The sequence below is a fragment of the Chlamydomonas reinhardtii genome, chromosome 17 (assembly GCF_000002595.2).
Source record: "Chlamydomonas reinhardtii strain CC-503 cw92 mt+ chromosome 17, whole genome shotgun sequence".
Lineage (NCBI taxonomy): Eukaryota > Viridiplantae > Chlorophyta > Chlorophyceae > Chlamydomonadales > Chlamydomonadaceae > Chlamydomonas > Chlamydomonas reinhardtii.
The window spans coordinates 4,529,058-4,552,768 of NC_057020.1; the positions used below are offsets into that span (position 1 = coordinate 4,529,058).

Below are 23,711 nucleotides of genomic sequence, written 5' to 3' on the forward strand. Positions count from 1 at the left end.
AGGCCGTGCGCCACGCGACGGCGCCCGCCCCACTCCCCCGCCTGCCCGCGTCGATACCACGCAAGTTGATGCACCATGTCAGGCTTGCGCTTTCAAGCGTCCCCAAAACCAAACACAGTGAAGACTTTGTCTTGTTGGAACGCATAGATATTGCCGTGATGTCGCCACACCCGGCGTGGAAACCCTTGCTTGCACACTGTCCACCTTGAGGAACCAGTCTGCCAGGCTGCTAATATGAGACTGAACCTGGAACAAAAAAGAAATTGCAAACGAGCACAAGCGGAAGGCCAGCCGAGCGGTGCAGGACCGCTTTGTGGGACAATGTTCTAGGCGTTAATTCCTTACGCGATGGATAGCAAGCATGACTTGTATGGAGATGACGTCGCTGTGGGGCTCCTTCGCGCAGCCGAACAGCTTCAGAAGTTCGCCGCAGCGGTACTGGCGCTGGAGCTTGACTATGGTGAGACCGTTTACAGCTGCTAATATTATCAGGCAATCAGGCGCATTATCAGGCGCCAGCTGCGTGTTGAGCGGCCTTCGCCCAGGCCATCGCTTTACGCGCCATTCCAAACGTGACAACTTTGCTCTGCCCCTGCAGTGATTCCTGACCTTTACAGCTGCAGTGGATGGACCGCCGGCTCACGAGCAGGCGCACAGCCGCTGGTGCTTCGCTTCCAGACGCCGCTTTTGCTGCCCGCGCTGGCGGCAACACCCTCACCACCACACGGCGCCGAGCACCTGCCCGCATCCTTCCCGGTGCCCCCCGCCAGCGGCACGGACGGCCCCGTCTCGCTACAGCAGTACCTTGACGAAATACCTGACGGCCTACTTTCCTCGGATACTGTCGCCGCACCAGCGCCAGCGCCAGGCGCAGTAGCAGGAGCAGTGCCGCGTGTCAGCCCTGCCAAGCTCAGCGGCAACAGCAGCGCCTCCAGCGCCATCGCGCCGACGACAGCGCTGCAGCTGCCGCATCCCAACACCGCAATCCTACTGGACGCGGCGTCTCCAGAGGGCCGCGCCTTACTCCGGTCTGCAGCTGCGGCTGACGGTGCAGCTGTAGCTGCTGCGCCAGCAGTGGCAGCAGCAGCAGCACCGGCGCCAGCGGCGCCCACCGCCGCAGGCTCCGGCTCCGGCTCCCCGCAGGCGCCCTCACAAGCACCGCTGCTACAACTTGGGATGGGGCACGGGCTGGCCCCTGGATTCGTGGAGCTGACGTGGCAGCCCGGCGCCAGCCTCGCCGACTGCCTGGCTCACCCCGCCGCCGCGGTGGCGTGCGGTCTGGTCTGGTGCGGCGGCGCGGCTGCCCGGGCCACCGCCACCGCTGGCGGTGGCGCCGCCGGCGCCGCGGGTGCCGTGTCCGGCGCAGGCGGCGGGGCCGCGGCGGGAGGTGTAGGGGGAGCGGCGGGGGCTGGGGGCGTGTGGAGTGCATCGGGGCCGGGGCCGGGCGGCAGCGGTCCCGAAGGTGGCGACAGCCACCTGCGCTTCATACTGCTGCAGCTGGTGGCGGCGGTGTGCAACGCGCACGCACGCGGCGCCGCGCTGGGGCCCGGCGGTGTCAGCGCCGGCTCCATGCTGCTGCAGCCGTGCGGGTGGCTGCAGCTGCTACTGCCGCCGACGCCGCACCCCGCACCAGGACAGGCGGAGGCGGAGGCGTCGACGGCGCGCGGCCCTGCCCTCCCACCCACAACTCTCTCGCCAATCCTGCCGCCCTCTCTCCCGTCTCCCTCATCTTCTTCTTCGCTCCCGTCACCACAACCAGCGCCGCCGCCGCCGCTGCCGCGGCTGCCCGCCTGCCTGCGCCCTGGCCCGCCGCCGCTGGCGGCGCTGACGGCTGCGTGGCAATGCCACGCGCTGTCCAACCTTGACTACCTGCTGCTGCTCAACCTGGCAGCAGGGCGGCGGCTGGCAGACCGCAGCTTCCACCCCTTTGTCCCTTGGGTAACCGACTTCTCAACCGACCCCCGCGTCATGTTGGGGCTGCTACAGCCGCCGCCGCCCACTGGCGGAAGCGGCGCCGCTGGCAGTAGCCCCAACGGCGGCAGTGCTGGCCATGGCGATGATGGCGGCGGCGGCAGTAGCTCCAGCGGCAGTGGCAGTAGCTGTGGCAGTGGCAGTAGCAGCAGCAGCGGCGGCGGCTGGCACAGCCTGTCCCAGTCGCGCTACCGGCAGGCCAAGGGCGACCTGCAGCTGGACGTGACGTACGCCGGCAGCGACCCGCCGCACCACATACCGCAGGTGCGAGGGTGGGGGTTGAGGAGATGGGGGCGGTGGTGGGGGTGGGGGTGGTCGGGAGGGTACGGAGGGCAGAGAGGGCGCTGAGAGGGCATCAGAGCTGGAGGGAACGGAGGGCAGGGAGGGAAGGGAGGGCAGGAGGCAGGGAGCGCAGCGAGGGCAGGGAGGGCAGGGAGGGCAGGAAATGAGGCAGGGAGGGCAGGGGGCCAGAGCCGGAGGAGCAGGAGGCGGATGGGGCAGCGCTGGCGGGGAGCTGCATCCCGACCCTGCTTGGGAGGCAGCAGGACAGCCCGACGCTTGATGCTTCTGTGCTCGGGGCTGATGCGCTGTCTCTCACGACGTCGGCCTCCGGGCGTCTACCGCTTCCTCTCCACCGCTGCCGCCTCTATGCCTTGAATCTAAGACCATCAAACCGTTCTGTTCCGTTCCCTTCCGCCCTGTGTTCGGGGCCGCCCCGCACCGCAACCCACCGCCACTCACCGCCACTCACCGCCACTCACCGCGCCGCGCCCTGCCCCGCACCTCGCACCGCCCTGCCCCGCAGGAGCCGCTGTCGGAGCACAGCTACTGCATCTACCTGGCCCGGCGCCTGCCGCGGCCGCTGTTGCAGCGCGTGGTGCGGGCGGTGTGGGAGCCACGCGAGTACCCGGCCTGCCTGCCCGACATGCTGGGCCGCAGCCCGGACGAGTGCCTGCCGCAGCTGTACACGGACCCGCGCGTTTTCAGGTGCGCGGGCGGGAGCGCCGTGCGAGCGCTGTGTGTATCGTATATGCGTGGCGTACACTGCGCAGGGGCTCAGGGTTGGGCGGTGGTGGTGCGGTGCGGTGCGGTGCTAGGGGCAGCGCCCTACGGTGGCGGGACAACCGTGTGTGGCGTGCCGCACCGTATCCCCGTCCCTCCTCCTCCGACCTGCTGCCACCTCCTCCCGCTGTGTGCACATGCTGCCGCGCAGGTCCACGCACCCCGACCTGTCGGACCTGCAGCTGCCGCCCTGGGCCCACAGCCCGGAGCACTTCGTGGCACTGCACAGGTGGGGGCCTTGGAAAGGCCGCGGGAGCCGGGGGACAGGGGCTCTGGGAAGCGGGCGGGGGAGCTGGGTGGGGAGCTCAAATGCCGGGGCGGGTTCACCCGTGTGCGTGCGTGCGTGCGTGTCCTTCCTCACGTAGCGTGTGTGCCTGTGGGGCACCCCGCCTTGCGCGTGCCCACGCAGGGCGCTGCTGGAGAGCGACCACGTGTCGTCGCAGCTGCACCACTGGATAGACCTCATGTTTGGGTACAAGCTGACAGGGGCCGCGGCCGTCGCCGCCAAGAACGTGCACCTGCCGCCGCCGCTGCCGCGCTCGCCGCTGGCGGCTGGGCTGTTTGGCCGGGACGCGGCGGCAGCGGCGTCGGCGGTAGCCGGCGGCGGCGGCGGCGTGCTTGGCGGCCTGGGGGCGGGGGGAATGGGCCGCGGCGGCGCGCAGACGTGGGCGGCGGCGTTGGAGAATGCGCCGGCGGCAGCCGCCGTGGCGGCGCCGGCGGCGGCAGTGTACGGTCTGACTGGCATGCACGCTCCGCTGTTCACGTCACCGCACCCGCCGCGGCGGCCGCGCCCAGCTGGCGGCGCCGCTGGCGGCGGCTGGCCTGTAGCGGCGGTAGCGGCGGCGGCGGCGCCGGCTCGCAGCCACTCCGCGCCGCTTCCAAACGGCTGTGCTGCCGGCGGCGGCGGCACTGCCAGTGGTGGAGGAGCCTTTGCGAACGGGTATGGAAACGGCCATAAGCATGAAGGCGGCGGCGGTGGCGGCGGAGGCGGGACGGAGGGCGTTTTGTCGGGCCTGGACAGTGTGGAACTGTTGGCCTCCCTCGCCAGCCGTGACGGCGGACTGGACACCCTGCTAGGGCACGACGGCGGCGGCGGCGGTGGCGGCGGCGGTGTTGGCGGCGGCGGTGGCGGCGGCGGTTGGGGGCCCTCGTCAGGCCAACGGCAACAGGGAGGGCAGACGCGTGGGCAGCGTGACCGGGGAGGGGACAAGGCCGCGGCGGCGGCGGCGGCGGCGGCAGCGTCGCAGCCGGCGCCGGACCTTGCGGCGATGGCAGTAGCAGTGCTGGCACTGGAGCCTCCGCCACCGCACCTGCAGCCGGCGCCGCCGCAGCCGCCGTTGCTGTTGCCATTGGCGGCGCCTTCCTCGATGGCGGCGCAAGCCAGCTCTTGGGATTGTAATGACGATGAGGATGATGTTGGTGTTGGTTATGGAGGTGGAGCGGCAGCAGTTACCGGGCGCGACGGCAGGAGCCAGCAGCTGGTGTCGGCTGTAGCTGCCCAATCCGACCTGCGGCTGCGGCGGGGGCTGGCCCCTGGCGCCGACTTGCAGGAGCGCATGCGGGACGATTGCGGGGTGAGCGAGGCGCGCTGGCCGTGTGTCGAAGCACGGCATGGGGCACGTGATGCTCACGCCGATGCTGTACGTGCAGGGTCTGCACGGCTTGCGATTCACGGTGTGCATGATGTGCGGTTGATGTGCCACGTCCATGCCAAGTGTGGTGACTCCAGACATTTCACGTGCCGCCCTTCCCCCGCCCCAAACGTGTTCCGGAAACGGCACGCCGCCCGCCCTCCACAGGCCATCGGTGCGGTGGCGGTGCAGATGTACCTGGGTCGGAGCTGCTGGGGGCCGCTGGGCGACCCGGGGGCCGCGGCGCGCGTGCCCGGCCGCGCCGCCGCGCACTGGCTGCGGCTGGCGGCGCGGCTGCCGGCAGCGGCGAGGCGCTTCGTGCGCCTGTGCTTCGAGGAGCGGGTGCGTGCGGGCGTGTGGACCTGGGGTTACATTCATGATTAGTTAAGGAAGTGGTGGGCGTGTAAGGGGCGGGGTCGGGCGGCGGATGAGGGCCGCTTGGGACAGGCGGGATGGGCGGGTGCAGATGCAGATGCAGATGCAGGCATGAGTGATGCACATTGCTCTTCGGACCTGGATACGTGCGTTGCATGTGCATGTGCATGTGCATCATTCCCAGATGCATATGTCGGCGCAGGACACACCACACCGCACCTCCCCCTTGCCCCTTGCGCCTTCCCCTGCCCCACATGCGCACAGGTCACCTCCGAGCGGCTGCTAGGAGACGTGTTCTTCGGACCCGAGCTGCACGCCGCACACACGCTGCTGCGAACCACCCTGTACGACGGCCGCGATCGACACCGCCCCCACCCCCACCCGCCATCGCGGCAGCCACATCAGCAACAGCCACCACTACAGCAGCAGCTGCCCAACGGAGCACCGACGCAGCTCACACCGTGGCTGCCGCCGCCGCCGCGGCTGCTCCTTGCGGACCGGCTCGCGGCGCTGGCGGCGGTGGCAACAGCGTCGGCGCCGGCACCGGCGGCGGCGGCGGCGCCGCCTGGCGGCGCCGCCAGTCTGGAGTCCCTGGCGGCGGATCATCGACTGGCGCTGCAGCTGTGCCTGCCGCACGTGATGCACGTGCTGTGGCAGGCGGCGGCGGCATGCGGCGCCGCGGCCGGCGGCGGCTGTTGCAGCGGCAGCGGCGGTGGCTGCAGCAGCGGTGATGGTGCCGATGCGGCGGCGGCGTCATTGTCGGCGGATGAGGAAGACGTGGAGGTGATGGCGGGCCAGGTGTGTGGGGTGCTGGGGGCGCTGGTGCGACTCCTGCCCTCGGACTTGGTGGCTAGCCAGGTGCTGCCGTACGTGGCGGCGTGCCTGGCGTGTTTCGCAGCCGACGACGGCGCCGCCGAGCAGCAGCAGCAGCGGGAAGAGGGGAAGCAGCTACGGCAGCCGCAGGAGTGGCAGCGGGAGCAGATGGAGCCGGAGGGGCAAGCGGGACCGGGGGAGGCGGGTGCGAGTGGCTGGGGCAGCGGCGAGGTGTCTGCCAGTGAGGGCGAAGGCGCCGAGGCGCCGAAGCCGGCGAATGCCAAGCACGCCGCGTATGGCCGCTCCCACCACCCCCACCATCCTCACGATGGCGTCCGGCGCACGGGCCCCACGGACCGTGCCGCCCGCTCAGGCCGCGGCCGCCGCGGCCCCCTCCGCTGGCGCCTGGCGCTACCCCACCGGCTGCTGGCGGCGCCGCTGCAGTGCCAGCTTCTGGCAGCTTCCGACCTCGACCTGTACGTCCAGCAGCTGCTGCCGCTGCTGCTGGCGGCGGTGCTCTGCACCGAAGCCGCGCCGCCGCCGCCAGCGGTGGCTGCAGCGGCGGGCGCAGCCCGCCGCCGCTCCAGCGAAACCGGCGGCGGAGCCGCCGCCGCCGCCGCCGCTAGCGGCGGCGCGGAGGCAGTCGGCGGCGTGGCGCGCGCGCTGGCTGTGGCCAGCGTTAGCGACGCCGCCGCGGCGGCGCTGGTGGCGCTAGCGGGGCGGCTGCCGCTGCCGCTCCTGCTGGAGCGGGTGGTGGGGCCGCTGCTGGGCTCGCTGGGCGCCGGCACCGCCGTGCCGCGGCTGCTGGTGGCGCTGTGCGCGGAGCTGGGAGGCCAGCTGACGGCGAGGCACGTGGCGCCGGCGCTGCTGCAGCTCGCCATCGTGCCGGCGCCGCAGTCAGCGGCTGCGGCCGCGGCACTGGGCGCGGCGAGCGGGCCCAGGAGCGGCGGGAAGGGTCTGAAGGCGGGCGGGCGGGGCACGCGGACACCCAGCGGCGGGTCAGGCGCAGGGGCGGCGGCGGCGGCGGCGGCAGCGACGGCGCCACTGGCGCTGCCGCCGCCGCCTGAGCCGTGGTTGCAGCAGCAGATCTACACGGCCCTGTCGGTGCTATCAGCGGTACTGGACCTGCTGCCGCGGGAGTTCATTCCGCGCGCCTTCCTGCACGGCCTCCCGCCGCCGCCGCCGCTCAGCCCCACGCCTGCAGCGGCTGCCGCCGCCGCGGCAGCCGCGGCGCCCGGCACCGACGGCGCGACCAGCCCGCGCGGCGGCGCCGGCGGAGGCGCAGCCTCCGCCGCACCGGGCGGCGGAGCCGCCGCCGCCGCCGCCGCGGCCGGCGGCGGCGGCGCCGGCGGAGGCGGCGGCGTTCCGCCGCTGCTATCCTGCCTGTTGGACCCCGGCAGCTACCGAGTGGCCCCTGGGTCGCTGACGATGCTGGCGGGGCTGTGCCTGCGGGCCTTCGTGCGCCTGGCGCGCTCCGAGAACCTGGCCTGGGTGGTGCTGCCGCACCTGCTGCCGCTGCTGAGCAACGCGCCGCCGCGCCGCCGCGCCGCGTACCGCGACAACGGCACCACCGCAGCGAGCCTGCGCACCGCTGGCGGAGGAGGAGGTATTGGAGGGGGAGGTACTGGAGGGGAAGGTACTGGAGGAGGAGGTACTGGAGGAGGAGGTGTGGATGGCGGTGTGGACGCGGGGCGCGCGCAAGATCAAGGCCCGCCGGCGCAGCTGAGCAGCAGCCTCGGCAGCAGCAGCGGTGGTGGTGGTGGCAGGAACGGAGGCGGCTTGTTGTCGGCTGCACAGGGCGGCGGCGGTGTGCATCGGAGCCAGTCGGTGCCGGGTCGACCTGGCGAAGCGAGCGGCATGGCGGCGGCAGCGGCGGCCGAGGACGCCGCGGCGGCAGGTGGCAGCGGCACTGCCAGTACAGGAGCAGCTGCGGCGGGTGGCGACGGCGGTGACGAGGAGCAGGGCTATTGGGAGCTGGTGCACTGCGTGTACGGGTGAGAGCGATACCGGTGACCACTGCCTTCTGCCCTCGCGCCCTCATGCCCCTGTGCCCGTGTTTCGCTGTGACTTACTCCGAGCAAGCTTATTGCCGAGCCGCCAGTGCTGTGTCCTTCGGGCCCTGACCAGCCCTTCCGTGACGTCAACTTCTGATGCTCACGGGCAAGCGCATGCTCCCGCTGCTCCCGCGCCTCCCTTTCACACATGTGCACCGGCCCCTATCTGACTCTCCCTCCTTCCCACCCTCCTTTACCTTCCTCCTTTACCTCCCTCCTTCCCTCCCACGCAGGCACCTTGTGGACAGCTCGGGGCTGCTCACGGTGCGCAACCTGCTGCCCGGATGGCACCTGCTGGAGGCCGGCCTCACGGCGCGGCTGGGCTGGTCGCCCGCCGCAGCCGGCATCTGGGGCCTAGGAGGAGGCGGCGCCGCCTCGGGCGCAGGGGGCGGCGCCGCTAGCACAGCGGGACGCGCCGGTGCTGCGGCCGGGGCTGGGGCTGGGGCTGGAATGGCGCGGCGCGAGAGTGGCAGCGTGGATAGCGCGCTGGGAGGTGGCGCGGCGGTGCCGGGTGCGGGTGGTGGCGGTGGTGTGGCGGGCGGGTTGGTGGGCAGCGCTGGCAGCGTGAGCGGCGCTGTTTCGGGCCGCTCGCGCGCGTCGCTTGAGCTGCAGGTGCGGCAGGAGATTGCCAGCAAGCAGCAGCGGGTGGTGGCGCTGAACACCACGCACCTGTTCATGAAGGGCGTGGGCTGGTCAGAGCCGCAGCCGCACGGCGCCGGCGGCGGTGCCGGTGGTGGTGCCGGCGGCAGTGCTGCAGGCGTGGGTGGAAGTGGTGGCGGCGCAGGCGGTGGCGTAGGTCTGGGAGGCGTCCTTCAGAGCCGCCTCTCGCCAAGGTCCATGCCGCACAGCCAGGGCGCAGCCGGCGCGGCCAGCGACGGTGGCGGTGGCGGCGTGGGGGATTCAGCTTCACCTTGGGCATTGGGCGCTGACGGCGGCTCCGCCGCTGACGGCATCGCCGACGGCACCGCCAGCTTCCTATGGCCGCAGCTTCTGACCATTGGTTCACCAACGCTGATTGACGGCCTCTCAGTTCGCGGCTTTGGCGAAGGCGGCGGCGACCGCGGCAGTCTCTCACGCCAGGCCAGCGTTGGCGGCGTGCTGCAGTCGTTCCCGTCCCTCGGCGGCCGCGGCCGCAGCATCGGCTCAATCGAGGGCAACGGTGCTGGCGCGGTTGCGGGTGCTGCGGGTGCTGGCGGGGGCACCGCTACAGGGTACATCGCGCACGCGGTGGGCAGTGTCGCCGCCACCGCGGCCACGGCCGCTGGCCCAAGCTCAGCGCCGGTACCGGCAACGGGTACGGCTGGCAGCGCTTTCTTAGACAGCGGCGCCGCAGCGGCACTGGCGGCGGGGCTGGCAGAGGCGGGTGGCGATGCAGCCTCCGCCTCAGCTGCAGCGGCAGCCGCAGCCGCAACCGCTGTCGAGGCTCCAGAGGTGTCGTCGCAATCATCGACAGCGCTGGTGGCGCGGCGCCCGTCACCGGCCCACCCAGCGATGGTGCCGGCCCGCTCGGACCCGTCGCCCTCGCCCGCGTCGAGGCAGCCGCCGGCAGCGCCGCACGGCGGACTCACGCCCTTCCCCACCTCCGCTTCGCCGTCCGGTGCCGCCGCCACAGCCGCTGCCGGCGGCGCGGCGGCTGCCGACAGCGCCAATGCGTCCACATCCACTGGCCCTTCATCCATCGGCTCCGCCGGCGCAGCGGCGGTGGCGGCGGCTCCCAGGGCGCGCAGCGGCATCGCGGCGCCGCCGTCGCTGCCGCCGCTGATCATCCCTCCGCCGGTGTTGGCGGACAGCGCGGCTCACGACACCGGCAGTCAGCGCTGGAGCTGGCTGCCGCCGGTGCTGCCGCCAGCGGACACGCTGTGCCCCGCGCCGCCGCCACCGGCTGCGCAGGCCACGTCGCGTGCCGGCGCCGCCGCCGCGCTCGCGCCCGAGACGGCCGGCCCCCGCTCTTACGCGCGTTGGCGCGGCCTGCCGCCGCCCGCCGCCGCGCGCGCGGCGCTGCTGTCGGCGGCTGCGCCGCCGCCGACCAGCGACGTGTGGCGGCTGCAGGCGGCGGTGGTGCACGCCTGGCCTGCTCACAAGGACCGGGTGCGGGCGCTGGCGGTGCACCCGAGCGAGTGTGCCGTGCTGACGGCGGGCCGCGGCCCCGCCGCCGCCGCAGGCGGCGGCGCCGTCCCCGTCGTGCGCGTGTGGTCGCTCGCTGACTGCCAGGCTCGCGTCCAGTACTGCGGGCACAGGGCGCCGGTGCACGGCGTGGCAGTGCTGCGGGCCGCGGGGCGTGTTGCGTCCGGCGGCGCCGTGGGCGCGTCGCTGGACGCGGCGGGGCAACTGCATGTGTGGGCCCTCGACAGCGGCCAGCAGCTCGTGACGTTCGGGCCGGTTGGAGGAGGAGGAGGCGGTGGCGGCGGCGGCGGCCCGGCGGCCGCGGCGGCCGGTGGTGCTGTCGGCACCGCGGTGGGCTCTGGTGGCGGCGGCGGTGGTGCTTCGGGTGCCGGCGGCGCGGGCGCGGGTGGCGCGGACGGCGTTGCGGCGGACGGGGCCGGCAGCGCCTGGGCCGACTTGATTGAGCGGTGGGTGCTTGCCGTACTCGTTTGGTGTGGTGCCGGTGCAATGACTGCAATGTGTCCTCGCAGTTATGACAGCTTCTAGCCGTTTCTCTCACTTTGTGTATCGTATGCAGCTCATGCTCCTTTCACGTCTGATGATGAAGGTGCTGAAGTGTGAGTCCTCGGCCTTCCCCGCCGCAGGTCTGCCCGCTACACCGCTCACAACCAGGCCCCCGAGCCACACGGCTGGCCAGGCATGGGCGGCCTTAAGACCGCCCGGCAGCTTGCCGCCGCCGCCACCGCCGCTGCCACTGCTGGCGCTGCCGCCGCCACCGCCTCTGGAGCTGGCGGCGCAGCCGCCACCGCCGCCGCGCCCGGCGGCTCCATGACTGCTGCCGCAGGCGCAGGCGTTGGTCCGGGCGGTGGTGGCGGCGCGGCTGGCGGCGGCCCCGGTGGCGGCGGCGGCGGCGGCGGCGGCGGCGGCTTGCGCCAGGGCTTCACGGTCATGTGCGAGGCGGCGGAGCAGTGCGGGACGCTGTACGCCGGCACGGCCGACGCGCGCGTGTGCGTGCTGGACGTGGAGCGTCGGCGTGTCGTGTCGGAGTGGCTGGCGGCGCCGGTCGTACGGCAGTACGACCCGGACGACGCCATCACGGCGCTGTGCGCGCCCGGCGGCGATGCGGGCGGCGGCGCCGCCGGCGGCGGCGGCGGTGCCGGCCTGGCGGCGCCGTGGCTGTCGCCAGAGGTGTTGGCGGCGGGCTCACGTGGCGGGCGGGTGATGGTGCTGGACCGCCGCTGCGGCACCGCCGCCATGGCGTTCCGCGCACATGGCGGCGGCGGCAGTGGCGTGGGCGTGGGCGTGGCCGTTGGTGGCGTCGGCGTCGGTGGCGGCGGTGGCGGCGGAGGCAGCGGGGACGTTGCGTCCATGGCGATGTTTGGCAGCCATGTGCTGGTCACAGCCGGCGGGGCCGACCGCACGCTGCGGCTTTGGGACCTCCGCCGCACTGGCGCGGGCGGCAGCAGCAGTAGCGGCAGTAGCACCAGCGCCGGACACGGGCATGGCGGCGGCGGCGGCGGCAGCGGCGGCGCCTCGCTGGGCCTGGTGGGGTCGGGCTACGAGGAGCGCTTAGGGCCGTGGGCGGGCTGGGAGGGCCCGCGCTGCGGCGGCGGCGCTGAGTTGCTCAGTGGCGTCGCGGACGCTCTGTCCCCCGCCGGCATTGGTGCCGTCTTACTCGCCGCCGCCAGCGCCGCCGATATTGGCCCGGAGTTGCTGGTCCTGCCGCCGCCGCCGCCGCCAGCGCTGGCGGCGCCGCTGGGTGGCGCCAGCGCCTTCGCCGCCGCCGGCGGCGGCGTGGCGGCGCCGGCGCTGCTCCGCAGCTTCCCTCTGCCGCGTGAAGGCGCATCGGGGCTGCGTGTCTTGCGAGATTGCCTACTCATGACGTCGGGCGCGAGCGTCGGCGTTATGTCGTTAGCGGCGGCGGTGGGCGCGGAGGCCGGCGGCGCCGCCGGCAGTGTTGTGGCGGGCGCAGGTGCAGGCGCGGGCACGGGCGCTGGCGCGGGCCCTGGGTTTGCCCGTCTGCGCAACGGGCGCGGCGGACGCGAGTCCGCTGGTATCACAGGCCTGGGCGTTCTGCCTTGCTGCCGGCTGTTGGTGGTGGCTGGGGATGACGGGGCGGTGCGCATTTGCCGGTGAGGTCTGGGGGACAGCTCGGCGGTGGTCCCTCGAGTCGGAGAGGTGGCATCACGATAGGTGCATCACAGGTGGTGAGGCAACACGCCCGGGTCGGTAGCACGCAGCATGCGCATTTGCACATGTGCATTTGAGTGGCTGTCGGGATCGGTCCGGCGCGGTGCACCGCTAAATAACTTTAGGACGCGCTTGTTTGGCAAGAGATGTACGGGCGCGAGAGGATTGAGTGGATTACGGAGGCAGCTGTAGTGGAAACGGTTACAAACAATGAAACTATGAAGTAGCTGTGCCTTGCTTAGGAATTGGGTGGGCCAAACGTACGGCAGCCAATAGACGCTAGTGCACTCCTTCAGTCGTGTCCTTGAGCTTGGCTTCCTACCCAATATGCCTTCATTTCGCGGGGAGTTGCAAGTTGTGGTCAGTTGAGTGGTTATTCTTTTTTGGGACATTCTGCTATTGGGGTGATCCCTGTGAGCCCAAGGGCTGTTGCGCACACGGCAAGTGGCAACCCCGTGTCTTCTGCGAACACTGCCATCCCCCCCCCTGGTGCCGTGTGTTGGATGGGTTGGATGTAGGTAGAGCGGAACTACGTTGAGGTTATTTGTAAGGTCGTGTGCTGGAGCGCTCAAAGTTCAGTCGGGGAATGCATGGGTATCCCGTGCATCCTGTATGGTGTTGCTGGCGGGGAAGGCTTATTGTGGATGTGTGGAGTGCAGGCTAAGAGGCAAGGCGGAGGTACGAGTGCCGAGAGCAGGGCACAAGCGTACGTGCTGCGTGGGCTGTGCAGCATGGGAGGTGGGCTTGCACAGGGCTGTGCTTGTCGCTGCAGTCCTGTGACAGTGGCAGCATGTAGTGGCGCGTGATGCATTGGGCACAATGCACACAGGCATGGCAGCGAAGCGCCTGGGCGCAGGCTGGGATGTGCAACTGCCGTGGATTGAGGGTGCTCGGTCCAGCCCTGCTGCTGGAAAGACTGGAAAAGTGGAAAGCTGCGGCGGCTGTATGTCGGATCCGGGTCAAGTTATACCCACAGCTTTAAACAAACAACGCCTTCCCTGGTTCCTTGCTGTCCCATCACACACCCACAGCTTTAAACAAACAACGCCTTCCCTGGTTCCTTGCAGCCGTGACAGTGCGCAGTTGCGAGCACGCTGAAGTCTCGGAAGGAGTCCACTCTGAGCCTTGAAAGTGGGCGGCGTGCGGGTGTGAGCCAGGTCATCATGACAGCGTGTCATGGCCCCGTGCAGGCTGCTCCGCTGCTGTTGTGCACTGTCTAGGCGAGCGCCCCCTAAATCCTCACACAACTCGCATGGAGGGCAGGAGCTCCATTGCCATGGAGCCGGGCTAGGCCAAGCGAGGAGACTACGAGAGGGATCCGCCCGAGGGGCTGGGACCCGCCTTACCGGCGGTGATATGGGCATGGAATCCAAGCGCTCATTGCTTGTCCACATCAATACTCTTATTACAGTTAAACTTTCATACATTTATTATGTGACAACTCAATCGTGCATTAAAACAATGTCGCCGCTTATTGAAGTATGCATCGACAGCGCGGAGGGCGCACAAGCTGCCGAGAAAGGCGGGGCCCAGCGAGTGGAGCTGTGCGCTGCTCTTATAGAAGGCGGAATAACACCAAGTGCAGGCATGATTCGCGCGTGTCGGAGCGCGTTCAGCGGGCAGCTCATGGTGATGGTGCGTCCCCGCGGAGGCGGGGACTTCGTTTACAGCGATGCCGAGGTGCAGGTGAGGCCATCAGCTCACTCGGGCGGTTGTGTGATACCGGGCGATTATACTATGCTACGGATCAAGCCATGCACGACGTTGGAGGGTGGGTGGCCGAGGACGCGCTTCATGTGTCAACCGTCAACACCAACACGGACAGTTGGGAGTAGACCGGGGGACGGGGGACCCCTGCGCGTGATGCCCGGCAACCGCCCCCATAAAATATGAAGTCTTCCTATTAAATTGTTAACGCAGGTTATGCTTGAGGACATCAGGACGGCCAAAGCGTGTGGCGTGGACGGCGTGGTGTTTGGAGCGCTGAGGCCCGACGGCACGGTTGATGCGACCATCACTGGCCGGCTGTGGGGCCTCGCTAATGAGCTGGTGCGCGCGTGACTGCGCGGTGGTGCATTGGCGGGCAGAGGATCACGTACATGCGGTGTGCGTCTATTATGTCAGCAGTAAAGCAGGGAGTCGCGGTACTTTGCAGCTGTGTACTTCTAATGTCCCCGCATGCCTTCAATCCACATGCTTGCCAGGGCCTGGATGCAACTTTCCACCGAGCATTCGACATGACTCCTGACCCCATCGCCGTGAGTGCTGCGGGTCTCCGGCCGGGCCGCGTGCTAGCTCCGCGCAGTGCCCTGTCAAGCGCCTGGGGCATGTGGGCTATTATGCGAGGGCCGCGGGATCGGCACTAAGTGGGCGCATGGGCATCAAAGTTATAATCAGGCGGTTGCAACCCGCCCGTCGCCCGTTCTCGTCCTCGCCTGCTGATTACCGCTCGCCGCCCAAACCGTCTTCTCACACACGCCCGGCACCCCCGCCCCCGCACAGGCCCTTGACTCACTCATGATGCTGGGGTTGCCGCGTGTGCTCACCAGCGGCGGCGCACCCTCAGCGATTGAGGTGGGGCGTGGGAAGGGTCGTTCAATGGGCCCCGGGGGCCGGGCTGCCTGCCTGCCTGCCTGCCTGCCTGCCTGTGGCGCAGTTGAATCCTCAGGCGGCTGTAAGTCACCGCGCCACATTCAGATACCTGGAGTGCTTACAGATCACCGCGCTTGCTGCACGTGTGGCCGCACACCGCCGCAACCCCTGGCCTGCTCAATCCGGCTGTGCCCCTCGGACGCGCAAACACGCAGGGCGCTGACACGCTGGCGGCGCTGGTACGGCGGGGCCACGGCCGCATAACCGTGCTGGCGGGCGGCGGCGTCACACCCGGCAATACGGGCGAGCTGGTGCGGCGCTGTGGGCTGCAGGAGCTGCACAGCACTGCCAAGAGGTGATGTGTGGGTCAGGATGAGCGGAACGGAACTGGGGAGAGGGTTAATGCGCAGGGGCAATGCGTAAGGAGGGTGAGGGGGAGCTTAGGAGCTGTACTGCCGAGCCCAACGAAACAGGTCCCAATGGTCAAGGTATCGTTGCCAGGAGGGAAGGACGGAAGGGGCGGCATGCACAGGCAAGGAACACGCACATGCATCTACTGGTGCGGTATGTGGCACTGTCCAGCACGCGTGCACTGTCAAACTGCTTGTCCTGTCCTGTCAGGGCCGTACAACCAAGCATGCCGCTTGCTGCCGGGTGTGTTGGCGCTTTTCCCGCACTTCCGCGCGCGTAGGGTGGAGCGGAGCCAGGTGCTGTACCGGAGGCCGGGAATGTCCATGGTGTCGGCTCGCCCGCCGCAGGACTGGGAGTGGCCGGTGGCGGACGCATTGCTGGTGCGGCGCCTGGTGGAGGCGGCGGCAGAGGCGGCGGCAGAGGAGCCGGGGGTGTCAGGAGGGGTGACAGTAGCCAGTCGGCGAGAGTGACTGCAAGTTGGCTGGGCTGCGCGTTTAGCGCTGACGTTTTCCTTGGTCTTGGTGGAGTGCGGCAGTCAATCATATGGCGGGGGCGAAGCCATGGTCTCAGTTGAGCGCAGCCCTGGCGGACCTAGATGCGGTGATGCAGGAGCACACAGTGACTCTGCTCACATTACACGGCGCCCTTCACACCGTACGCCGTCGTGTGGCGTGAAGTTTGTGCTCTTGCCCCGTTCCCCCCCCCCCCCCCCCAAGCCCTGTCAACGCCTTCTCGTTTGCTGAATACCGAGAGTGTCGCTAATGCGCTGGACATTGAATGCCAGTAGTGTGTCCAGTGACTTACTGACCTATGAACCTTGAGAGCCGGGATAAGACCAGCTGTAAATCAGCAATCATATCTCCGTCTCTCACTCCCATACCGCCACGCCAAACGCATTGTGTCGAGCCTCTCCTCCTCAGCTCATCACAGGCCTCGCATGCCTCCAGAGTCTCCGAGATGCTTGGCATCCCGGCAAGACAGGCAATTGCTACCACCATAGTGACCGGAACCATGCACGCACACCGCACAGAACCCTCAGTACGGTAGTGCATGGCATCCAGCCGGCCACCTCACCCAAACAAAGTAGACACCTACGCCCGGTACCTTGCATCTGCTGAAGCATCAGCGCTGTGCATTACTTTCCAGCGCCTTGCCCAGTTGCCCGGGCTGCCCGGCGGGGCGTCAGGCACTCCCGTGTGTCTCCCCTGGCGACTGTGTGACACTATGACTGTAGGTATTTACGTAAGATCACATTGCAGCCTCACATACGGTACAAATGCAGCCAGACTCAAGTTTCATGGGCCTGCAGCCGAAGCCGTCATGGACAACTTGCGACCGTGATCCGCAGCACAAGACTACCGGTACTCGAAGCGCATACCACATACCGGCATACGGTAGCCGCATACACCTATGGTACGTTCAGTTGCGTGTGCGATGGTACGTTCAGTTGCGTGATCCATTCGTGCGACCTGCCGTGCCACCTGCCTGCCACCCCTCTTGATTAGCTTGCCAAGCCCTTTTCATCATCAGTACCGCCCAGTACTCCCCCGCCAGTCACGCCCTCGCAAAGCTAAACATTACTGGAGTGGCGGTTATTGACCAGCACCCATGGCCATTTGAGTATGTAGGCCTGCCTCCTCGCGCTGACGCGCTGTACCCTTCCCTTTGCCTGCACACAAAAGCCGGCACAGATGTAACGAAACCCCCACCGGCACGCACCACTCCCCTCATCCCGGCAAATGATGCCCCATGCCAGCTTAACCGGCCGCCTTTGCACAAACCGGCACTACTGGCTTCCAGCACACGGCCACACGTACGCTAGCCGCAGCTCATGAACGCGGTTGACCCTGCCTCCGCCCGGCCAGCCTGCAACATCATCAATGTGGCTGTGCCGCCAGCCGCTGTTGCGCCGTACCAGGCGCATTCATTCTGTTCCGGGTGCGGCGCCTGCTCGCCGACGAGCTGATGTGCGCGCCCGCGGCTGCCACTATCTCCTGGCCCCCCTCGCGCCACCACACGCACGCAGCTGGTGCTGCGGCTACCAAGCTCCAGGGTCCATGGATACAGCGTGGATACAGCGCCACATCTCTACGCCGCGGCCGCCGCTGCCTGTGCCGGGACAAGAAGGAGGGCGGGGCAAGGCGGCGGCGCGGCGCACGGAGACAGAACAGGCCAGCCCAGGATATGCGTGTCGCAACAGCAAGCAAGAATTCCTCAGCCCCCGCACCTCCCTCATTGCTGATACCGGCGTGGATGTGGGATAGAAATACCCCGGCTGGAAACGTGAGGATGCGCAGGTGTGTGCCATGCATGACAAAAGCGCATTGTGCACGTGTGCGTCCTGTAAAGCTACTTAGACTGCTCTCCTTCCACTTACCGCCCTGCGTGTCCCAGCTCGCGGTCTTGTACTACCCCTTGCTTGCCCGCATTCAAACTCTGCGCTCCCCATTGCCATTCCCATGTCATGAATACCGGAATGCTGGAGCTCGCGACGGCGTCTTGCATTCGCTTTCACTAGCAAGCACTTCGTTACCGGTAACCTTGCCCCCACCACTCACCCGGCTACACTCCTGGCGCCCCACGTTGCACTGGAGCCCGCCCAACATCGCACTCCCCCCCTCCCGTCTCCCGCAGCCCCGCCCGCCTGGCCATGCAAACATGGCGACACTCCCCCGTGCTGGTGGCGCTGCCTTCATTACGCCACCTGCGGCTGCTCGGCGGCCTCACGCACTCGTCCCACACACGTCCCATCCCATCCCACGTTAGGTAGCCTGAATGCTGCGGTTGGCTGCGTACCGGTTCCTGGTTTCTGCGGCAGTGACCGGCCGTCCAAAACGTTGGCCGCAGCAGTTTGGGCGCTGCCCGCGCGGTCAAAACTGGAGTCGGAGGGCATCGATCCCCCTACCTCCCGCAAATTGCAGGCGCTCAGCGTCAGATGCTAAGCGGGCGCTCTACCATTTGAGCTACGACCCCATCTGCACTAGCCGAGAATCGAACTCGGGTCTGGTCCGCGGTGCTGCGCTGCGAGCTGGCAGGCTCGCCCGCTCAACTGGCAAGGACCTATGCTACCACTATACCACTAGTGCGTGACAGCATCACTCTCAACGTACTACTCGGGTGCGCAGTACTACCGTGCGGGACACTCTGGGGCGCACCGGGAGGCGCGCAGGCGCAAGCGCTACACACCGCAGGGAGGCACAGGCACGCACACGTGCATCACTCAGCACGCCATTGCACATCCACAAATCCACACACCACGTGCACCAGCCAGCCTCCCGAAGTACTCAATGGGAGCAGAAGGGAGGCTGCATGGCTTTGGCAATTCAGCTCCACTACCAGCAACTCCGTGTACACAGCGCACACGCATGCTCTTGACACCAGCCCCACCCAACTGCCCCGCACAACATTCCGAACATGCAGTGTGCATTGTTATGTGCGCCAAAACGTTGCTCACTTGCTCACGCCGTCACGGGGAATCGAACCCCGGCCTCCCGCGGGCAGACAGCTTGACAGGCGGGGATACTAACCACTATACGATGACGACCCCATCAATCTCGGCCAAGCCGAGCTGTTTCGGTGAGCTGCGTCAAGCGCAGGAGCATTTCGCTACCGGGACTCGAACCCGGGTCTCAGGAGTGAGAATCCTGTATCCTGACCGCCTAGACTATAGCGAATGAAGCACTAATCGGTTGCACAAATGCACGCAAATCACAGTTCCCTTTCACTGACAAACGCGTGGCCGGGGGGTCGTGCGGGGGAGGGCGCGGGGTGGCCGGCAAGGGCGAGGGGGGCTTGGGACAACAACGGGAGGCATTCGGACTTGTGCTCAGCTGCAGCGGAAGCCTACCCCCGCGGCCCCGCCGCCTAAGGTCCCTCCCTCCTCATGCCATAATCAGCGGGCTGCCGTGTTCCCAAATGCGGGGTCAATAAATGCATGGATGGTGGAAAGGCACTAGGTTGTGTGGAGCAGGCCGAAAATGGCGATCGACGCGCTGTCCGGGTCTGGTACGTTGCTCGGCATAGAGCTGAACACGAACCCGGTGGCGCAGCGCACCTGTTACGATGACGTGGGCGTATACGCATGCCGTGTTCTTTTGAGCTCGCCGGTGATAGCTGATAGACCATCTCAGTGGGAAAGGTTGCAACATCGGGAGGGAGGCCGAGGATCCGCGTCGGATGTTGGAGTCGGATGCTGGCTCACAGCGCGCGCAGCTGTGCCACAAGCGCAGGATGGTGCCGCGTCAGAAGCACTATGCATGCATACGTCTCGCGCGCAGGATCCGCGCGTGGCCTAGGACTTGGAGCATGCGGTACCGTAAAGGCCGCTGCCGTGCTTCCGAAACCTTGTGCCTTCGCCGATAGCCGCCGGCACATCCCGCAACCCCCCAGAGACTCGCCTGATGTGTCGCTGCAAAGTTTCCCCGCTCGCGGCCGGTCTAAGGAGGCAGCGCGCCGTGTAATTGAGTGCTTTAGTAGTTGGTGAGCATGCCGAGCCGATAGACAGCGAACTTTGTGATTTCTAGGGCGTGAGAGCGTGGTTGTTGATTTCAGTTGTCAAAGCTCGATTGATGAAATGCGAGAGGCCGCAACCTGAGACGCGGTGCTGAAAACTTGCCCACGCGTACATGGGAAATTTGTAAGCGTCCAAAAGTCATATGCTTATGTGAGTATTCCGTTCCATTCCTTTGACGCCAGTCGTCAAATACCCTAGTTGCCGCGCCAGACCGCTCGCAGCATCGCGGCACTGCTCATGCCGCAATGCTGCGAGCGCGATAGTACCCCCCCCCCCCCCCCAAAGCAACCCTGCGCCCAAGCCCGCCGATGACGGTAAGCCGCCCTGACGCCGACAATACAGACTACAGAAATCAGCGCGCATGGCACTGCTCATGGCAGGCCCCTGTCCCAGCAGGGCCGGGCGGGGGTGGGGCAACGGGATGGCCGGGGCCAACCCGGGTTCACTTCAGTTTGGGGCACCGTCCCAAAACTGGACAACCTTTGGACCCGTGTTTAGACGTGGTAGTACAGTCCGACGTGGAAACCAACCTTACCTACCCCCCACAAATCGTATCAGATTCACCGTCCGACTGTACTACCACTGCCGTACGGCCCTTCCCGTGCGGGGGGTCATGGGGGTGGGCCGGGGGGGTTCCACGACGCCAAACTGGTCTCCCCTGAGTCCCCCACGCTCTCAGCCCCTCCGTACATGTAGTAATGACTTGCCGGTCAAGTGGGAGGGCGGTCCACGCTCGCCTGAGGTCGAAATGGGCGGGTTTTGGCCCGCCAGCCATGCGCCCGATGGGCGCGTGTCGGTCCGATCGGGCCAAAGTGTGCTGGAGAGAGCAGTAACTCACTCAATATGTTATTTAGATACCCAATATTGCACTGGAATGTACCCCGGGACAAAATGCGAGGCTCTGCCGACCAGCAATTTCGCGACCGGAGTCCCTCACACCGCCACATTTTCAATGCTCTATCATTGCCGTGTCTATTATTGACTATACGGAGCACTTTGCACGGCTTTTCAAGGGCTAAACGCTGCCCTTCGTGCACGTTGTCGCGGCATGTCGCTGCATTTTGCGAGCTCGGCGAGCGGACAGGCCGCTCCAGGGACTAAAACAGCAAGTCGTAACATATAAACGTCATGTATAAGCATTAGACGAGGTTTGGTCTTTGGACGGTGCGGCGTGTATGGGCACGCCCCCGAGTGAACCCGGGTTGGCCGGGGCCAGCTGAATCATGCATGTTAGATCGGTTATGAATGTCTCCGCCACCTGTCCCGCCATTAGCTGGCCAGGCGAGGACGCTGCTTCACTGCTGGAGGAATACGCGAGTGCCGGGTTGTGCCCTGCACGTGTTGCACCAGGGAGGGCCAGGGACCGGCTGGGACAGGGGCCTGCCATGAGCAGTGCCATGCGCGCTGATTTCTGTAGTCTGTATTGTCGGCGTCAGGGCGGCTTACCGTCATCGGCGGGCTTGGGCGCAGGGTTGCTTTGGGGGGGGGGGGGTACTATCGCGCTCGCAGCATTGCGGCATGAGCAGTGCCGCGATGCTGCGAGCGGTCTGGCGCGGCAACTAGGGTATTTGACGACTGGCGTCAAAGGAATGGAACGGAATACTCACATAAGCATATGACTTTTGGACGCTTACAAATTTCCCATGTACGCGTGGGCAAGTTTTCAGCACCGCGTCTCAGGTTGCGGCCTCTCGCATTTCATCAATCGAGCTTTGACAACTGAAATCAACAACCACGCTCTCACGCCCTAGAAATCACAAAGTTCGCTGTCTATCGGCTCGGCATGCTCACCAACTACTAAAGCACTCAATTACACGGCGCGCTGCCTCCTTAGACCGGCCGCGAGCGGGGAAACTTTGCAGCGACACATCAGGCGAGTCTCTGGGGGGTTGCGGGATGTGCCGGCGGCTATCGGCGAAGGCACAAGGTTTCGGAAGCACGGCAGCGGCCTTTACGGTACCGCATGCTCCAAGTCCTAGGCCACGCGCGGATCCTGCGCGCGAGACGTATGCATGCATAGTGCTTCTGACGCGGCACCATCCTGCGCTTGTGGCACAGCTGCGCGCGCTGTGAGCCAGCATCCGACTCCAACATCCGACGCGGATCCTCGGCCTCCCTCCCGATGTTGCAACCTTTCCCACTGAGATGGTCTAACAGCTATCACCGGCGAGCTCAAAAGAACACGGCATGCGTATACGCCCACGTCATCGTAACAGGTGCGCTGCGCCACCGGGTTCGTGTTCAGCTCTATGCCGAGCAACGTACCAGACCCGGACAGCGCGTCGATCGCCATTTTCGGCCTGCTCCACACAACCTAGTGCCTTTCCACCATCCATGCATTTATTGACCCCGCATTTGGGAACACGGCAGCCCGCTGATTATGGCATGAGGAGGGAGGGACCTTAGGCGGCGGGGCCGCGGGGGTAGGCTTCCGCTGCAGCTGAGCACAAGTCCGAATGCCTCCCGTTGTTGTCCCAAGCCCCCCTCGCCCTTGCCGGCCACCCCGCGCCCTCCCCCGCACGACCCCCCGGCCACGCGTTTGTCAGTGAAAGGGAACTGTGATTTGCGTGCATTTGTGCAACCGATTGGTGCTTCATTCGCTATAGTCTAGGCGGTCAGGATACAGGATTCTCACTCCTGAGACCCGGGTTCGAGTCCCGGTAGCGAAATGCTCCTGCGCTTGACGCAGCTCACCGAAACAGCTCGGCTTGGCCGAGATTGATGGGGTCGTCATCGTATAGTGGTTAGTATCCCCGCCTGTCAAGCTGTCTGCCCGCGGGAGGCCGGGGTTCGATTCCCCGTGACGGCGTGAGCAAGTGAGCAACGTTTTGGCGCACATAACAATGCACACTGCATGTTCGGAATGTTGTGCGGGGCAGTTGGGTGGGGCTGGTGTCAAGAGCATGCGTGTGCGCTGTGTACACGGAGTTGCTGGTAGTGGAGCTGAATTGCCAAAGCCATGCAGCCTCCCTTCTGCTCCCATTGAGTACTTCGGGAGGCTGGCTGGTGCACGTGGTGTGTGGATTTGTGGATGTGCAATGGCGTGCTGAGTGATGCACGTGTGCGTGCCTGTGCCTCCCTGCGGTGTGTAGCGCTTGCGCCTGCGCGCCTCCCGGTGCGCCCCAGAGTGTCCCGCACGGTAGTACTGCGCACCCGAGTAGTACGTTGAGAGTGATGCTGTCACGCACTAGTGGTATAGTGGTAGCATAGGTCCTTGCCAGTTGAGCGGGCGAGCCTGCCAGCTCGCAGCGCAGCACCGCGGACCAGACCCGAGTTCGATTCTCGGCTAGTGCAGATGGGGTCGTAGCTCAAATGGTAGAGCGCCCGCTTAGCATCTGACGCTGAGCGCCTGCAATTTGCGGGAGGTAGGGGGATCGATGCCCTCCGACTCCAGTTTTGACCGCGCGGGCAGCGCCCAAACTGCTGCGGCCAACGTTTTGGACGGCCGGTCACTGCCGCAGAAACCAGGAACCGGTACGCAGCCAACCGCAGCATTCAGGCTACCTAACGTGGGATGGGATGGGACGTGTGTGGGACGAGTGCGTGAGGCCGCCGAGCAGCCGCAGGTGGCGTAATGAAGGCAGCGCCACCAGCACGGGGGAGTGTCGCCATGTTTGCATGGCCAGGCGGGCGGGGCTGCGGGAGACGGGAGGGGGGGAGTGCGATGTTGGGCGGGCTCCAGTGCAACGTGGGGCGCCAGGAGTGTAGCCGGGTGAGTGGTGGGGGCAAGGTTACCGGTAACGAAGTGCTTGCTAGTGAAAGCGAATGCAAGACGCCGTCGCGAGCTCCAGCATTCCGGTATTCATGACATGGGAATGGCAATGGGGAGCGCAGAGTTTGAATGCGGGCAAGCAAGGGGTAGTACAAGACCGCGAGCTGGGACACGCAGGGCGGTAAGTGGAAGGAGAGCAGTCTAAGTAGCTTTACAGGACGCACACGTGCACAATGCGCTTTTGTCATGCATGGCACACACCTGCGCATCCTCACGTTTCCAGC

General features: G+C 67.0%; 2 protein-coding genes across 2 annotated transcripts; both read left to right on the forward strand.

The window, feature by feature from the left end:
- Window positions 1-152: 152 nt before the first annotated feature.
- Window positions 153-13,184, forward strand: CHLRE_17g732650v5 (uncharacterized protein). Its single transcript, XM_043072455.1, has 9 exons — window positions 153-460; window positions 599-2,235; window positions 2,777-2,958; window positions 3,185-3,262; window positions 3,443-4,607; window positions 4,833-5,006; window positions 5,304-7,846; window positions 8,140-10,476; window positions 10,654-13,184. The coding sequence occupies exons 1-9, from the start codon at window positions 349-351 to the stop codon at window positions 12,143-12,145; spliced, it is 9,720 nt and encodes a 3,239-aa protein (XP_042914914.1). The 5' UTR covers window positions 153-348; the 3' UTR covers window positions 12,146-13,184.
- Window positions 13,185-13,640: 456 nt separating this feature from the next.
- Window positions 13,641-16,054, forward strand: CHLRE_17g732700v5 (uncharacterized protein). The gene is made up of 6 exons (XM_001701469.2): window positions 13,641-13,885; window positions 14,120-14,248; window positions 14,404-14,457; window positions 14,702-14,773; window positions 15,007-15,146; window positions 15,483-16,054. The coding sequence occupies exons 1-6, from the start codon at window positions 13,787-13,789 to the stop codon at window positions 15,670-15,672; spliced, it is 684 nt and encodes a 227-aa protein (XP_001701521.2). The 5' UTR covers window positions 13,641-13,786; the 3' UTR covers window positions 15,673-16,054.
- Window positions 16,055-23,711: the final 7,657 nt, after the last annotated feature.

What these genes read in the sequence shown, in the direction of transcription:
- CHLRE_17g732650v5 (XM_043072455.1), top strand. Translation starts at nt 349, where the DNA reads ATGGATAGCAAGCATGACTTGTATGGAGATGACGTCGCTGTGGGGCTC. An exon ending in GGCGCTGGAGCTTGACTATG is followed by an intron (nt 461 to 598) that starts GTGAGACCGTTT and finishes CTGCCCCTGCAG; the next exon opens with TGATTCCTGACCTTTACAGC. An exon ending in CTGGTGCACTGCGTGTACGG is followed by an intron (nt 7,847 to 8,139) that starts GTGAGAGCGATA and finishes CCTCCCACGCAG; the next exon opens with GCACCTTGTGGACAGCTCGG.
- CHLRE_17g732700v5 (XM_001701469.2), top strand. Translation starts at nt 13,787, where the DNA reads ATGATTCGCGCGTGTCGGAGCGCGTTCAGCGGGCAGCTCATGGTGATG. An exon ending in ACAGCGATGCCGAGGTGCAG is followed by an intron (nt 13,886 to 14,119) that starts GTGAGGCCATCA and finishes TTGTTAACGCAG; the next exon opens with GTTATGCTTGAGGACATCAG. An exon ending in GGGGCCTCGCTAATGAGCTG is followed by an intron (nt 14,249 to 14,403) that starts GTGCGCGCGTGA and finishes CATGCTTGCCAG; the next exon opens with GGCCTGGATGCAACTTTCCA.